The 17,362-nt window shown below is 38.0% G+C and overlaps 1 protein-coding gene across 1 annotated transcript in view; it reads right to left on the bottom strand.

The window, feature by feature from the left end:
* Positions 1 to 17,362, bottom strand: part of LOC124798989 (dynein axonemal heavy chain 10) — a 1,080,466-nt gene that overhangs the window by 477,221 nt on the left and 585,883 nt on the right. Inside the window, exon 30 of the mRNA XM_047262526.1 lies at positions 417 to 599. Within this exon, the coding sequence (XP_047118482.1) occupies positions 417 to 599 (183 nt within the window). The remainder of the gene's footprint in view (positions 1 to 416; positions 600 to 17,362) is intronic.

The following is a 17,362-nucleotide window of genomic DNA, read 5'->3' as shown; positions in this document are numbered from 1 at the left end:
CCAGGATGAAACAATATAAAAAATGGGAAAGGCAACCACTCACCTATAGGGACTGATATGCATAGTGTAAAAACACGTAGGCCTAACAGAAAACAGCAATCCCTCTAGCTTTCAAGCTCTTTCTGTTTTTCTAGTAAAAGTACACACATCCATACACACAATACACAAACACTCAAACATACATTCCTGCGGCTGCACAAAACTGTATTTTTCACAGCTGTAAATGATATCAAGAACAGTGGTGATTGAAGAAAATTGCACCTGCGTGACTGGTAGAAACATAACGTCACTAGTTGTGAGGACAACTAAAAAGAAAAAAGTTCGTCACACAAATAAGAAAAGGAGATTGAGATGATGAGGAGGGGAGGAGAGAAAAGAGATACACTAACACACAGAACAAAATTATGAAAACTAACCTCTTTAAATATTCGATATATAGCTTCATAGTCAAGCAGGTCTTCATAAACCCTCTGCTCATCTTCACTTATGGCATTTCGGTAGTCCCCAAATAGAAGAGGTTCCTCCATAACAGTTTGAGCATAGTCAGGGAAATATCGTTTCAAGCCTGCTGATATGTGCTCAGCAATTACTGTTTTATCCTGTTGAAACAACAAAAAACAGCAAATAAAATATTCTGATTTTCAATAAAAATTTAAAACAGTTAATTTGATCAGCATGTAATGCCAGATTTCTGCTGAGTTTTTAAACAAGGGCAGATAAAATACATAGAGTAACTTAAGTATCTGTCAATATGGTGAACATTATCATTTTATAGGGGCTACTGCCAAAATTTGAAAGTACTGCATTTTACTTCTGAGATGTCAGAATTCACCCCCTGGGGAGCATGTCAGTGTTTTCATTTTCGTTTTGATTATAAGCATATAATACTCTTCAGCTGGCACACATTTCAATGAACTAAGTACCTGACTCAATTTATATACACTTTGAGAGACCACTGCTATGTCACCAATAAATTGTATCATGCACATTGTTCTTTATGCAGAGGCAATGGTTGGATGACATGTATGGTGGCATGGTTGAATTGCTGTGGATGCTGAAGGACAGTTCCTCAAAGAAATATCATTTTTAGCCAGACATTTTATTTGAAAAAAAAAAAAAAAAAAAAAAAAAAAAAAAAAAAAAAAAAAAAAAAAAAAAAAAAACCTACAACACTCATTGCAATCCCCAGCGGTAGCCACATTCCGATCCCCCATCTTGGCACGTGCTGCCAGTAGCAGGTGCCATGGTGTTGGTACAACAGGCAGCCAGTAAGTAGCCTAGTAGCCTGTTTGACATGAATAGCTGTGCAGAAATGTTCGTACACGAAGTCCACGGCCACACATGTACATCTGGGCACAGCTCTTCAGCTCAGGGCAGGATATGGCAGTAAGTCCACAGACCTGCCATGATTCTTGTAATGAAAAACAATCCTCAGCAGTGAAGACCGCCCATGTGACTGGATGTGTTCGTCATTGACATGTTCATCCAAGAATAGATGGTGAACTGGCTGCAACATGTTGCCAAGTTTGTTTCAACTATGCGGCAGAAGGTTTGCTGGAAAGCCCTTACGCATTCTCCATACAGTCCTGATCTCTTCATGAGCTTTTCATATTTTTGGAGCCTTGATGAAAGACATTTGTAGCCGTATATTTGCCTCGGTAGAAGAGATGCACACCTGGGTACAATCATGGTTCTGTAGGCAACCGAAAACACTTTTCCGTGAAAGCAGCATTTACTTTTCCAATGATAAACAGTTTACTTACTTTTGTTTCATCTGCCTCATTTGACTGTTCCTTACACATTTCCCCACTGATACTTGTGAACAGTATAGTTTTCTTAAAACAAGGACAATTTAAACTACAAGGTTCACTGATTGCATTGTAAATCTATGACATTAACTCACTGGCTTATCATTCACACATGATCAGTAACTTATTTAACTGTCCAGTTATATGCTAACAGGGTAATGTTACAAAATTCTCCAGTCTCATTGGACAACACTTAAAAACTAATTTACAATAAATTGGCTCAATAAATTTCATACAGAATTACATAAAACAAAGTATAACTGTTAATACTGAATCCTACTAGCCCACATAATTACTTGAAAATCAACACCTGCTGTAAATCATTTACATCTTTCATTAAATATCACACAAAACATCACTCAAGGAATCATATCATTAATCTCATCAGTACATTACAACACAGAAAAAGATTCTGCCACATGTGATATTGTGCCCTGCGCGAGACGTAGTAACATACTATTTTCCTTTCTTATCGAAGCGATACAGATGGCCGTACCGTAGGTGCAACCATGACGGAGGGGTATCTGTTGAGAGGCCAGACAAACACCCCCTATGAACCATGGACCTTGCCGTTGGTGGGGAGGCTTGCGTGCCTCAGCGATACAGATGGCTGTACCGTAGGTGCAACCACAACGGAGGGGTATCTGTTGAGAGGCCAGACAAACATGTGGTTCCTGAAGAGGGGCAGCAGCCTTTTCAGTAGTTGCAGGGGCAACAGTCTGGATGATTGACTGATCTGGCCTTGTAACACTAACCAAAACGGCCTTGCCGTGCTGGTACTGCGAACGGCTGAAAGCAAGGGGAAACTACAGCTGTAATTTTTCCCGAGGACATGCAGCTTTACTGTATGATTAAATGATGATGGCGTCCTCTTGGGTAAAATATTCCGGAGGTAAAATAGTCCCCCATTCGGATCTCTGGGCGGGGACTACTCAGGAGGACGTCGTCATCAGGAGAAAGAAAACTGGTGTTCTACGGATCGGAGCGTGGAATGTCAGATCCCTTAATCGGGCGGGTAGGTTAGAAAATTTAAAAAGGGAAATGGATAGGTTAAAGTTAGATATAGTGGGAATTAGTGAAGTTCGGTGGCAGGAGGAGCAAGACTTTTGGTCAGGTGATTACAGGGTTATAAATACAAAATCAAATAGGGGTAATGCAGGAGTAGGTTTAATCATGAATTAAAAAAATAGGAGTGCGGGTTAGCTACTACAAACAGCATAGTGAACGCATTATTGTGGCCAAGATAGACACAAAGCCCATGCCTACTTCAGTAGTACAAGTTTATATGCCAACTAGCTCTGCATATGATGAAGAAATAGATGAAATGTATGATGTGATAAAAGAAATTATTCTGGTAGTGCAGGGAGACGAAAATTTAATAGTCATGGGTGACTGGAATTCGTCAGTAGGAAAAGGGAGAGAAGGAAACATAGTAGGTGAATATGGATTGGGGAGAAGGAATGAAAGAGGAAGCCACCTTGTAGAATTTTGCATAGAGCATAACTTAATCATAGCTAACACTTGGTTCAAGAATCATAAAAGAAGGTTGTATACCTGGAAGAATCCTGGAGATACTCAAAGGTATCAGATAGATTATATAATGGTAAGACAGAGATTTAGGAACCAGGTTTTAAATTGTAAGACATTTCCTGGGGCAGATGTGGATTCTGACCACAATCTATTGGTTATGAACTGCATATTGAAACTGAAGAAACTACAAAAAGGTGAGAATTTAAGGAGATGGGACCTGGATAAACTGAAAGAACCAGAGGTTGTAGAGAGTTTCAGGGAGAGCATAGGGGAACAATTGACAGGAATGGGGGAAAGAAATACAGTAGAAGAAGAATGGGTAGCTCTGAGGGATGAAGTAGTGAAGGCAGCAGACGATCAAGTAGGTAAAAAGACGAGGGCTAATAGAAATCCTTGGGTAACAGAAGAAATATTGAATTTAATTGATGAAAGGAGAAAATATAAAAATGCAGTAAATGAAGTAGGCAAAAAGGAATACAAACGTCTCAAAAATGATATCGACAGGAAGTGCAAAATGACTAAGCAGGGATGGCTAGAGGACAAATGTAAGGATGTAGAGGCTTGTCTCACTAGGGGTAAGATAGATACTGCCTACAGGAAATTTAAAGAGACCTTTGGAGAGAAGAGAACCACTTTTATGAATATCAAGAGCTCAGATGGAAACCCACTTCTAAGCAAAGAAGGGAAGGCAGAAAGGTGGAAGGAGTATATAGAGGGTTTATACAAGGGTGATGTACTTGAGGACAATATTATGGAAATGGAAGAGGATGTAGATGAAGACGAAATGGGAGATAAGATACTGCGTGAAGAATTTGACAGAGCACTGAAAGACCTGAGTCGAAACAAGGCCCCGGGAGTAGACAACATTCCATTAAAACTACTGATGGCCTCGGGAGAGCCAGTCATGACAAAACTCTACCATCTGGTGAGCACGATGTATGAGACAGGCAAAATACCCTCAGACTTCAAGAAGAATATAATAATTCCAATCCCAAAGAAAGCAGGTGTTGACAGATGTGAAAATTACCGAACTATCAGTTTAATAAGTCACAGCTGCAAAATACTAACGCGAATTCTTTACAGACGAATGGAAAAACTGGTAGAAGCGGACCTTGGGGAAGATCAGTTTGGATTCCGTAGAAATGTTGGAACACGTGAGGCAATACTAACCTTACAACTTATCTTAGAAGAAAGATTAAGAAAAGGCAAACCTACGTTTCTAGCATTTGTAGACTTAGAGAAAGCTTTTGACAATGTTAACTGGAATACTCTCTTTCATATTCTGAAGGTGGCAGGGGTACAATACAGGGAGCGAAAGGCTATTTACAATTTGTACAGAAACCAGATGGCAGTTATAAGAGTCGAGGGGCATGAAAGGGAAGCAGTGGTTGGGAAAGGAGTGAGACAGGGTTGTAGCCTCTCCCCGATGTTATTCAATCTGTATATTGAGCAAGCAGTAAAGGAAACAAAAGAAAAATTCGGAGTAGGTATTAAAATTCATGGAGAAGAAGTAAAAACTTTGAGGTTCGCCGATGACATTGTAATTCTGTCAGAGACAGCAAAGGACTTGGAAGAGCAGTTGAACGGAATGGACAGTGTCTTGAAAGGAGGATATAAGATGAACATTAACAAAAGCAAAACGAGGATAATGGAATGTAGTCAAATTAAGTCGGGTGATGCTGAGGGAATTAGATTAGGAAATGAGACACTTAAAGTAGTAAAGGAGTTTTGCTATTTAGGGAGTAAAATAACTGGTGATGGTCGAAGTAGAGAGGATATAAAATGTAGACTGGCAATGGCAAGGAAAGCATTTCTCAAGAAGAGAAATTTGTTAACATCGAGTATAGATTTAAGTGTCAGGAAGTAGTTTCTGAAAGTATTTGTATGGAGTGTAGCCATGTATGGAAGTGAAACATGGACGATAACTAGTTTGGGCAAGAAGAGAATAGAAGCTTTCGAAATGTGGTGCTACAGAAGAATGCTGAAGATAAGGTGGGTAGATCACGTAACTAATGAGGAGGTACTGAGTAGGATTGGGGAGAAGAGAAGTTTGTGGCACAACCTGACTAGAAGAAGAAATCGGTTGGTAGGACATGTTTTGAGGCTTCAAGGGATCACAAATTTAGCATTGGAGGGCACCGTGGAGGGTAAAAATCGTAGAGGGAGACCAAGAGATGAATACACTAAGCAGATTCAGAAAGATGTAGGTTGCAGTAGGTACTGGGAGATGAAGAAGCTTGCAAAGGATAGAGTAGCATGGAGAGCTGTATCAAACCAGTCTCCGGACTGAAGACCACAACAACAAAATCGAAATTTCAAAAGTTAAAGATATAATTTAATCTTTGTGACAATTAACTGCGCTGCGAGTCAACGATTATTTACGGCCAGGAGAATGAGAGCGGCGTATCTGTAATTTGTCCTATTTAAGAAGGCGCGTTCGTCTTTTCTTTCTCTCTCTCTCTTTAGTCGCGCGCCTTTCCGACAGCACCTTACGCTATCAGACTTCTATTTTATTCCATTTTTGTTCAAATGAACTGAAATTGTATTCCTGTTAGGAATTTGTTTAATAGTGCCATTACTATCACCAATTGCAATTACCGATATGACTTTACTATGAACACTTTTTATCTTTCGCTCCATAGGTGAGCTAAGATTATTATAATTCCTACGTGATCGCCGAAAGACGGCACAATTCTGTATTATGTCCAAAACTGTGAGATTAGAGCTCGTGATGTCAGATGTCTGTATAAAAAACCTTACTTTGTTTAATTTGGTATTTCTGCATTCATCTCATAGTAACAATCATCTATCCCCAATTTATAAAATGTTACAGATTTTGCTTAACTACATTTTTTCTTATGTTGCCAACGCGATACCCAGAAATTACATTAAAACTGTTCTGAATTTTCTCTCGAGGTGAGGAGACACCTAATCATATCCCTGAGATCATAGGAAAGCAAATTAAACATTTTTCAGCACGCCAAGAGTCTACTGACCTTCACTTCAAACAGCAAAAAAGGTAAAAAAGATTAAGAAAGTGATTTGTGTGTGCGAGTGAAATATTTAAATTAATTTTATTTTTCATTTACTAATAATTAATTAATTATTTATTTAATTATTAATTTTACTTTAATTATTAATATATATGGCGCTCAAAGCGAGTGGCCGTAACGTAAGAATAAATATATGTAAAAATTTAAATCCCATTTTCTAATATAAAATTTGCATTTTTATTTTATATAGCCATCCGATGTAGGCTACTGTACCACGACGTGGAAAAAGCCATCCAATCCAGATTACGGCAAATTGTAGATCTGTAAGGTAAAAAACTTATTCAAATGAATTTTTTGCTCTGTCAAGACAGTAGTTGTCTTCAATAGTGTTTTTCCTTTGATTCTCTACAGAAATAAAGTCGTAGTTACTAGCAGTTTAGTTGAGTGATTTTGGAAGGGTGTGTCAAGAAAAATCCAGTTTTGCAAAAACCGTTGCAAGATTGTTGTTGCGTGTGAAGACAGAGAACACAAAATGGCCGATTTGGACGCTCTATGATAAAAGAGCATCATAGTCAGGCAAATTATTTATTGTATTAACAATATTTACTGTTTTATATGTATGTATGTTACTGTTAAAGGTTATTCGTGTGGCGAATTTTTTCCAATTTTTCAAACTGTCAGATTATTGTCAAAGTCGGTAGAAAGGAAAATTTAGCAATTGAAATCATGGCTTCACCATCAAATTTCGGAAATGACATGCTAAATCTAAATGAATCACTCATAGATTTCACCACAAATGAGTTAGAAAATCGAACTACGGACTTGAAGATGTCCGCCGCGAATTCGGAGGTCTTACAAAACATCGAAAATGGTCATCCGGCCACTGCAATTAATTAAACTCGAGTGGATACAGATCAATCTAATGAAACGATGGAAGACAGTATTGCGCTTGACCCGCTTACTGCTTTCCCGAAAAAGTTGGAATTACGCGATCAGAGACAAAGAATTAAAATATTGATATAAAAACCGAATTAGCTAACATCCGGTCCGAGCAAATGAATATGAAGCAAGCTTATGCAGCAATTTTTCACCAAGTCAACGAACTGGACAGTGGTGTTGAAAAATTAAAAATTTCACATTCCGCAATAAAATCGGATGTGGAAAAATTAACATCTGACGTTACAGATCTCAAAATAAATAATCAAAAGATCTTAGACGAACAGTTAGAATCTCACAAAAGACAAATAAATACTGGAATTTCCAACTGGATAACCACTAAAGAGACAAAACTTGATACAAAGATTAATGTTGCCGTCGACAAAGCTGTTCAGTGCATACGGGAAGAAATATCTTCTCCCGTACAAGCGCATTCAGACACCACGCACAATCCGCAAGACGGACAAAAAGAAGCAAACGAAGAAATGCCTATGTGGACACGGGAAATAAACAGTCGCGTCCGTAATTTGGAGAAAGCCGTTTCGACGGACAGCAGAACGGAAATGAATTTTCCTATGCAACTGTCGAATGACAACAATGCACGAAAAACGACATTCGGGAATGAAAAAAATATTCCAAACACCCGACTTGTCGCCAGCAAAATGCAATGACGAAGACGAAGGTATAGTGAGTTCACCGAAAATTGAGCAAAATTTACTCAAACACCGCCATTTTCCAACATTTTCCGAGGACATGAAATCCATCCACCCAATTGTATTTATACGCGCTTCTAAGAATATCTTACACAGAAACAGGTCAGAATATCAAAAAATTCAGTTCGTGATGTCACACGTCACCAGTGACGCAGCCCTATGGGCTAGCGAAACCACTGAATCATGCAATACGCTTGCTGAATTCGAGAAAGCTTTCCTTGCAAAATATTGGTCTGCAGGAATCCAAGAACATTTGCGCAAAGAAGTTTATACCCTTGAACTGCATAATCCGAAAAAGGGGAGACTGAGCAAATATTTTGAACGATACATTGCGAATATTAAAGACAAAATTACCGATCAACCTTAGGGAAAAATTAATAAATGTACCAGACGAATATTTGGAGCATTTCCTTTCGGTGATCGACTCCTTGGATCTAATTCAAGAAGACTCAAAGTCTTACCAAGCATTCACGAATAACTGTAACGGTTGTCACAGTATTTATAATCCAGACAGTAATGAACAGAGTAAACGTAACCAATACAGAAAGGTCAATATGACAAAGTGAATGTGCCTAGTTACAACCATAACAGGAACCATGCTTCGAATGACGCGAATACCGGTTGCGTAGCCAATAAATGGAATTATGGCGACGGTAACTCGGGAAACGGCACGAGCTATAAGCGCAAATTCGAAGGTGGAAATAATTACCACGACGCTTGCCACGATAAAAGGACACTGTGGAAAAAGCCGAATGGCAATCAATGGGATAACAACGACAGTCCTCCGAATCAGCCTAACACAAATATTCGAAACAAGAACCAATATCCGAATAGTAACAACGGCAATCAATGGTCAAACCAGCGACCAATTCTATGGTTCGATAACCAGACACTGAATGTAATGCAAGCAGTACCCGTCATTCCGGACGCAAACGGTCAAAGTCACATTGACAGTAACCGTCCTACTACAGAGCAAGTATGTGAAGTCGTAGAACAATCCGGCCATCAGCTACAGTCAAACTACAGCCGACCGTTCTGAACGGCCTCCCGAGCATGGTTGGATCTGTAAGTGGAGGCAACCACACAATCAATCTGAAAGCGCTACGTTCAACGACGGTGCCGACATCGGGGACGAATTATTAGAAGCTGAGTCTATAAACATGACGATGAATACTTGGTGCAAGCTGAAATTATTGTCACTATTAACGATGTTAGTTTGGAAGCAATAATTGATACTGGTGCCATTCATGTGTCATAAACCACACCTTGTTCGACCAAATTAATCGCATAGAGAGATTACCTATATTACCCTTGCAAAACTGCCGAGTTTCTGGCGCATTAAGCGCTGCCACACAGATAGTTAAGCACCAGGTGCAGGCCGATCTCTATGTAGAAGAGGAGCAACTTACGTGCCACTTATTACTAATGAAAAATTTATCGGTTCCTCGCATTCTAGGGTGGGATTTTCTACGCGGTAGAAATGCAAAGATTGATCTACCTGCGGGAAAATGGGTGGTTACAAACAAAGGCAAAAGAATTGCACTACCGTTAATTAGGACTCAAAATGCACATAACAGATGCTGTCGTAATGTTATTGTGAAATTGGTAGGCCCAGGTATACCCCACATTTCTAAAGATTTCGAGATGTAAGAATTTCTGCACTCGAAAGTTAATGACGAAGCAGTACCTAACAATTCAGCATCAATTGTAGCAAAAGCATCATAGTCGACATATCTGAACCAAACACAGAAGGAAGAACTAATCTCATTGAAGATTATATGCCTATATTTCATAGTAAACCTGGAACCATAAAGAACTTTGTGTGGAAGTTACCCCACACGAAACTTTTTGTAGGACATCATACGCCGTGCTGTGGAAAAAAAGAATCTGTAAAAGCAGAAATACATAAGATTCTGGACTGGGGACTAATCGAACCATCGGACTCCACACAAAAGTATTATGAATGATCAAATGTTAGTAGACAAAGTGCTACTTACCCACTTGAAGTAATGACCTTTATTACATGTGTACCAATATTCGTATGTAAACGACTGTATTGTGTATCTAACTTGTATATAAATTTCATGGTGAATGTATAACTAATGTGAATATTTTTCTTTCAGTATTTAAATCGTAAGTTTTTTCCTTTTCAAATTGTAAGTAAATAACTTCATTCAATAATTAAAGACAACTTTTTCAAAAAGAACTTTTTCAAATGTTATTGCTTTAATGAATATGAATAATTACTCATGACAGGAATAAAGTTGAAAAAAAAAAAACCTTTTAAACTTTCTTTGCAAAGTCAATGAGTAAACTCAAGCTTTGAATCACTTGATGAATAGTAAATTTTATCTTCCCAACTATTTATGAAATAAATTCGATTTTTGTGCTAATGTGTTATTTGCAATGTATGTATATAAAACCCTAAAATAGTCAGCATCTAGAGAATCAATGTGTTACCTTGCTTCAACCGTTAGAATATACATCCTTCTGATGAATACATGGTAGCCTTATAGCTAATTTTCATTGCGATTTTAATTTCGTAAGTAGGAAGTAAAATCGTGTGATTTTCTCCACTTGACCGAGCAACGAATATCATTTGAATGAGAAACGAAGTTATGCTTTTTTCCCTGGGAATATGTAAATGGTTACGAGTAACTGAATTTTGAGTGGTGTATATTTCTAATTTCATTGTAATTCTTTATGGACAGTAATGATGATCTTCTGATCAGTGACTATTACTGTGAAATCCAATATATAAACCTCTAATGCGAGTATAGCTAAATGTACATAGCAGTGAACTCTCACAGACCTGTGTCTCAAAGAATACTGACGTGTTGTAACTATAAAATTTGCCCAAAGTGAATACGTTGATTGAGACTTTTAAAAATAAGGCGTCAGCGTATTTTTCACTGCACAGTGTTGTGACTTACTGGACAATATATAAAAATGATTCTATTTAATGAACAGTGGTACCACGTCTAGTTTTGTGTGGCGATTTTTCTCCAAGATATGACGATTGGTGACATTTCTCCATACATTACTGCGTGCGAACTGCGCGAAGTGCTTCATTCAATGACCATAAACTGCAACGAGACGGAAAGTGATCTCTAAATTTTGCGCTTTATTGCCACAAAACCGAAAACAAGTGTGATCAATATGACAGAATCCACTCGAGAACTGCAAATTTGATCAACTTGTTAAAGACTATGTCTTGTGTGTTGTCGGAACATTGAGTAAACGTTCTTGCTTTGGCATGAACATTTCCTCACCAGCATCCGCTAGCGTCGCCTGAACTATTTTTGGAAAGGTTTACGCAGCGCACTGCGGAGTCAACTAATGTTTGCCGAACTGTCTGTAGACAGACTTCGCGCGCAACGGCTATCAATGGCACTCCGCCCCTGTGAAATGTTATGGATGAACAACATTCAGGACTCGGTACCTGTCTTATGAGACAACTTACCTTACAGGGCGATAAGCTAACGCTAAGAAATACGATTATTACAACATGTACTTGGATTTTTTCGTGACCACCTGCAGCGAGCTGCCACCCACCCTAAACGGGTCACATTCCAGAGAAGTGCAAGTGCTTGTGTCCGAGAGGAAGGAAGGATGAATGTAGCAACCACCAGATGTCGGTGAACCACAGCAGGTCCATCCGGACCTAATACTTACGTACGGAGGAGCGAGAACTGTACCTAGCAGTCCCCACCGTCCCGCCGTTCCATTGCGACGAACTTTTTTCGTCACCTCAGCCAACACTTCAATCAAGTTATTCGTCATTCCACCACATGAAGATTTAAATAGAAAGCTGTTATGAAACACACACTAGGCCTAAACACACAGTAAAGTTTCGAAGTTATCTGTGATTGAAATCTGGTTAATTCACAGTAACACAAATTTTAATTCAACTGTATTTTAAAATATTTGAGATTTTTTCCGTTACAATTTATGATGTGTTGCCTAATCATACCAGTAAGACGTTTTCGGTACCAATATGACGTTAATAACAAAAAAGGTATATTTATTGTTCTGTGATCATGTAACTAATTAAGATCTGAGTTGAAATATTTAGGGATTCATAAGATATCAGCAGGGCCGAACACAAGTTCAATGAATCGCCTTTAAATATTTACTACTTGGTAATATTCCATAAAACCATAACTTCCAAATAGTGCAAACTAAAAATTAGTGAGTGCCAATGTGAAAGGAATTTTTTTGAAAACTTCAATAATCGTGCAACGTCTAACTACTATTTGAAAATATCATAAAGACCTGATTGTAATATTACTAGTAGAAATACGCAACCCTCGGCTCACGGGGGCAGTTCTTTTTTTTCCTTTTTTTTTTCCCCCGGACCCTCCTCTGCCGAATGGGTGAGCCCGTCGAAATTTAACAAAACCGTAGTCAAAATGTGAGGGTGCACGTGCCAATGTTAGAAAGCCACTAGAAGCTAAACAATAAACATTGTAAAGGGAATGTAAACCCTATGGTCAATTGAAATAACTGATACCTATCTATGGCAAATCAGAAAATGTGTTATGGATGTGAATTTCAAAATATTGTTAACAGTTTTGAAATTCCCGGGGGCGAGGTAATATTTTGCCCTGCCCGCCATGTAATAACATACTATTTTCCTTTTTCTAGCGAAATGTCAAAAGTTAAAGATATAATTTAATATTTGTGAGAATTAACTGTGCTGCAAGTCAGCGAATATGTACGCCCAGGAGAATGAGAGTAGCGTAGCACTATCATTTGTATTTTGTCCTACATAAGAATGCGCGCTCGTCTTTTCTTTCTGTTTTCAGTCGCGCGCCTTTCCGACAGCACCTTACGCTATCAGACTCCTATTTTATTCCATTTTTGTTCAAATGAACTGAAATTGTATTCCTGTTAGGAATTTTTTTAATAGTGCCATTACTACCGCCAAATTGTGATTACCGATATGACTTTACTATGAACACTTTTTTTTCTTTCCATCCATAGCCGAGCTAAGATTATTATAATTTTTACGTGATCGCCGAAAGACGGCACAATTCTTTATTATGTCCAAAACTGTGAGACTAGAGCTCGAGATGTCAGATGTCTGTATAAAAAAACCTTACTTTGAGAAATAATAATTGTTTAATTTGGTATTTCTGCATTCATTTCATAGTAACGATCATCTATCCCCAATTTATAAAATGTTACAGATTTTGGTTTATTACATTTTTTCTTACGTTGCCAACGCGATACTCAACGAAATTAAATTACAACTGTTCTGAATTTTCTCTCAAGGCGAGGAGACAGCTAATCATATCCCTGAGATCATAGGAACGCAAATTAAACGTTTTCAGCACGCCAAGAGTCTACTGACCTTCTCTTAAAACAGCAAAAAAGGTAAAAAAAATTAAGAAAGTGATTTGTGTGTGCGAGTGAAATATTTAAATTCATTTTACTTTTCATTTACTACATTTCCTCTTATTTATTTATTTATTTGATTATTATTTATTTTATTTTAATATTATTATAATGTATAAAACATATTAAATCATTGAAAAACATATTCTTACCATTAGTCACAAGAATGTTAATGTGAAATAATGAATCCTTTCGACATCTACATCTACACAGATACTCAGCAAGTCACTGCATGGTATGTGGTGGAGGGTGCCCTGTACCACTACTAGTCATTTCCTTTCCTGTTCCACTCACAAATTGAGCGAGGGAGAAACGACTGTTTATATGCCTCTAATATCTTGTATCTTATCTTCATGGTCCTTACGCACAATATATATTGGCAGCAGTAGAACTGTTTGGCAATCAGCTTCAAATGCCAGTGTTCTAAATTTTCTCAATAGTGTTTCTCGAAAAGAACATTGCTTTCCTTCCAGGGATTCCCATTTCAGTTCACAAAACATCAATGTAACACTTACATGTTGTTCAAACCACCAGTAACAAACCCAGCAACCTGCCTCTGAATTGCTTTGATGCTTTCATTCAATCCGACCTGGTACAGATCCCAAACACTTGAGCGGTACTCCAGAATAGGTACCACCAGCATCCTACATGCAGTCTCCTTTACAGGTGAACCACTCTTTCCTAAAATTCTTTCAATAAACCAAATTTGGCCATCCATCTTCCCTACCACAGTTCTCAAATACTTGTTCCCTCTCATATCACTTTGCAACGTTGTGCCCAGATATTTAAACGACTTGACTGTGTCAAGCAGGACACTAGTAATACCATATTCAAACTTACAGTTTCGATCTTCCTACTCATTCACATCAACTTGCACATTTCCACATTTAGGGCTAGCTGCCATTCATCACATCAACTAGGAATTTTGACTAAGTCGTCTTGTATCTTCCTACAGTCACACAACTTCGATGCCTTACCATACACCACAGCATCATCAGCAAACAGCTGCAGATTGCTTCCAACCCTGTCTGCCAATTCATTTATGAATATAGAGATCAAAAGTGGTCCTATCACACTTCCCTGGGGCACTCCTGGTGATACTCTTGTCTCTGACGAATATTCGCCGTTTAGGACAACATACTGGGTTCTATTATTTAAGAAGACTTCAAGCCACTTACATATCTGCGAACTTATTTTATATGCTAATATCTTCATTAACAGTCTGCAATGGGGTCCATGCCAAATGCTTTCTGGAAATATAGAAATATGGAACCTGTCTGTTGCCCTCCATCCATAGTTCACAGTATATCATGTGAGAAAAGGTCAAGACGAGTTTTGCACAAGCAGTTTCCACTAATCTTTCATGGTCCCCTGAGTTCCATCATCCACCACCAGAGGTCAATTTTAGCATGTGATCAAACAGAAAGTTGAATCTTAGGGTTGAACGGCTCCCTTCACCTGTATCACACCTGTTAGGCACAATGAACTCCAGCTGAGTTGTAAATAGTTTGTCATCTGCATCTGCACCTTGCACAGCCTGCCGCTCCCCAAGAATGTGACCTAGTGCCCACACTACTACAACCGTTCAATCCACAGACACACACTTCTCAAAAGATTCATGTTTGTTGGCCTGATAATTAACCTTGTAAATATGTCTCCTCTTTCTTCTTCCACCTTACCCCTGATTCCGAGTACCCGGCACTACAAAAGGCAGTGACAAACTTGTCTCCTTTGAAATACATTTGATGTACCAATGCATTACTCACCACATCTGCAATACAATCAATCTCATCAACAGCTTCCTGTGCATCCTATGCAATATCTACAACAAAATTACTGTTTGCAATTCAATTCTGCACAATGCAAAAGACATTGGCACATGCACTTTCTGGTATGTCTGGCTCAGGCTCCAAGACCTTTAAACAACACCCATTATCACCCATTGGGGCAGATACTGCTGCACTTATGCGGCTACCCACACATTTATTTACTCCAATGTAGCATATATGGCACTACAGCTAATTCAGTCGTCACATTTTTACAAGATATCAGAGTTGATAATTCTACATTACCCCCCTTAATTTCTACAGTGCAACTAATTTCTACATCCATAAAAGTACTATCATTTTTCCTTCTTTCCCCAGCCTCTACAAAAATCCTAAAATTCCTTTCTACTGCAGAAAGATTCTTGTGCTCATTTTCATCCCAACAATTGTCAAATTCTTTATGCCTCTTCTCTGCATATTATGGGTGGTATACCTCCTCTGCTTCTAGCTACGCTCTGTTCCTGTTAATTGCTTAGACAGAAGTGCATTATTTGCTCCCATCAAAGCTAACTCAAGTGCTTAAGCTTGCAATGCTTCCAAATGGATAGCCCCCTGCAGGACGGATGATGACATGGTTAACCCTTTAACAATTACACAAACAAAAACAAAAACAATGAGATCAAAACAGAGTGATGACAATGACACTTAAACATGTTACTATCCTGACACTGTAGCTTAACTTCTCTGCCTGAGTTGTGACCAATGACTACATGTTTATGTAATGAGCCATATTTCTTGCTTTGACAGAATACACTTCCTGTTCCATACATACATACATTAATCCTTGTTCCATAGATCATGAATAGGACATTTCGTAATGATGTGGAACATGCCACCTTCACGTAAGTTTTCTTTACACAAAATAATTAATTAATTATTATTTCATTTTTTTACAGTTACTACTTCATATCTAAGAATTCATCTATTGAGTACAAGGAGTTGTCATTTAGAAATTATTTTAATTTGCTTTTCAATGTTGGTTGGCTATGTGTCAGACTTTTAATACTACTTGGCAAATGACCAAAGATTTTTGTGGAAGCATAATTCGCCTCTTTCTGTGCCAAAGTGAGATTTAATCCAGAATAGTGAATATCATCCTTTCTTCTAGTGTTGTAGCTATGTGCTTCACTGTTATTTTTGAATTGGGATGTGTTATTAATGACAAATTTCGTAAGTGAATATATGTATTGTGAAGGTACTGTGAATATCCCGAGTTCCTTAAATAAATGTCTGCAAGGTGATCTTGGGTGGGCTCCAGCTATTATTCCGATACATGCTTTTGTGCAATGAATACTTTATCTCTTAATGATGAATTACCCCAAAATATGATGCCATATGAAAGCAGTGAATGAAAACAGGCATAGTAGGCTAATTTACTGATATGTTTATCACCAAAATTTGCAATAACCGTTACAGGATAAGTAGCTGAACCTAACCGTTTCAGCAGATCATCGATGTGTTTCTTCCAGTTCAATTTCTCATCAATGCACACACCCTGAAATTTTGAGTATTCTGCCTTAGCAACAGACTTCGATTCATAGTCTATATTTACCAATGGTGTTATGCCAGAATTTTATAAACTGTGTTTTCTCAAAATTTAGTGAGGCTCCATTTGCAGAGAACCACTTAATAACTTTCTGAAAGACATTATTTGCAGTTTCCTAAGCTGATTCTTGCTTCTTGGGTGTGATTACAATACTTGTATCATCAGCAAAAAGAACTAGCTTTGCTTCTTCTTGAATGTAGAGTGGCAAGTCATTAATATACATTAAGGAAAAAAAGGGACCCAAGACTGAACCCTGTTGGACACCATTCTTGATTCCCCAGTTAGAGGACTCTGCTGGTTTTGCAGACTATCTGTATTGTCAATTTAAACCTTCTGCATTCTTCCAGTTAAGTATGAAATAAACCATTTGTGCACTGTCCCACTCATAACACAATACTTAAGGTTATCTAGAAGAATTTCATGATTCACACAATCAAAAGCCTTGAGAGATCACAATATACCTAAATGGGTGATTTTTGGTTATTCAATGCATTTAATATTTGATCAGTGAAAGCATATAAAGGATTTTATGTTGAAAAGACTTTGAAAACTATTGTTAGTATTTAATTTTTGCAAATGTGTGAAGCTACTCTTGAATACATTACTTTTT

This window comes from Schistocerca piceifrons, chromosome 5, assembly GCF_021461385.2.
Source record: "Schistocerca piceifrons isolate TAMUIC-IGC-003096 chromosome 5, iqSchPice1.1, whole genome shotgun sequence".
NCBI classification, from domain to species: domain Eukaryota; kingdom Metazoa; phylum Arthropoda; class Insecta; order Orthoptera; family Acrididae; genus Schistocerca; species Schistocerca piceifrons.
This window is presented reverse-complemented; position numbering and strand designations above follow the sequence as displayed.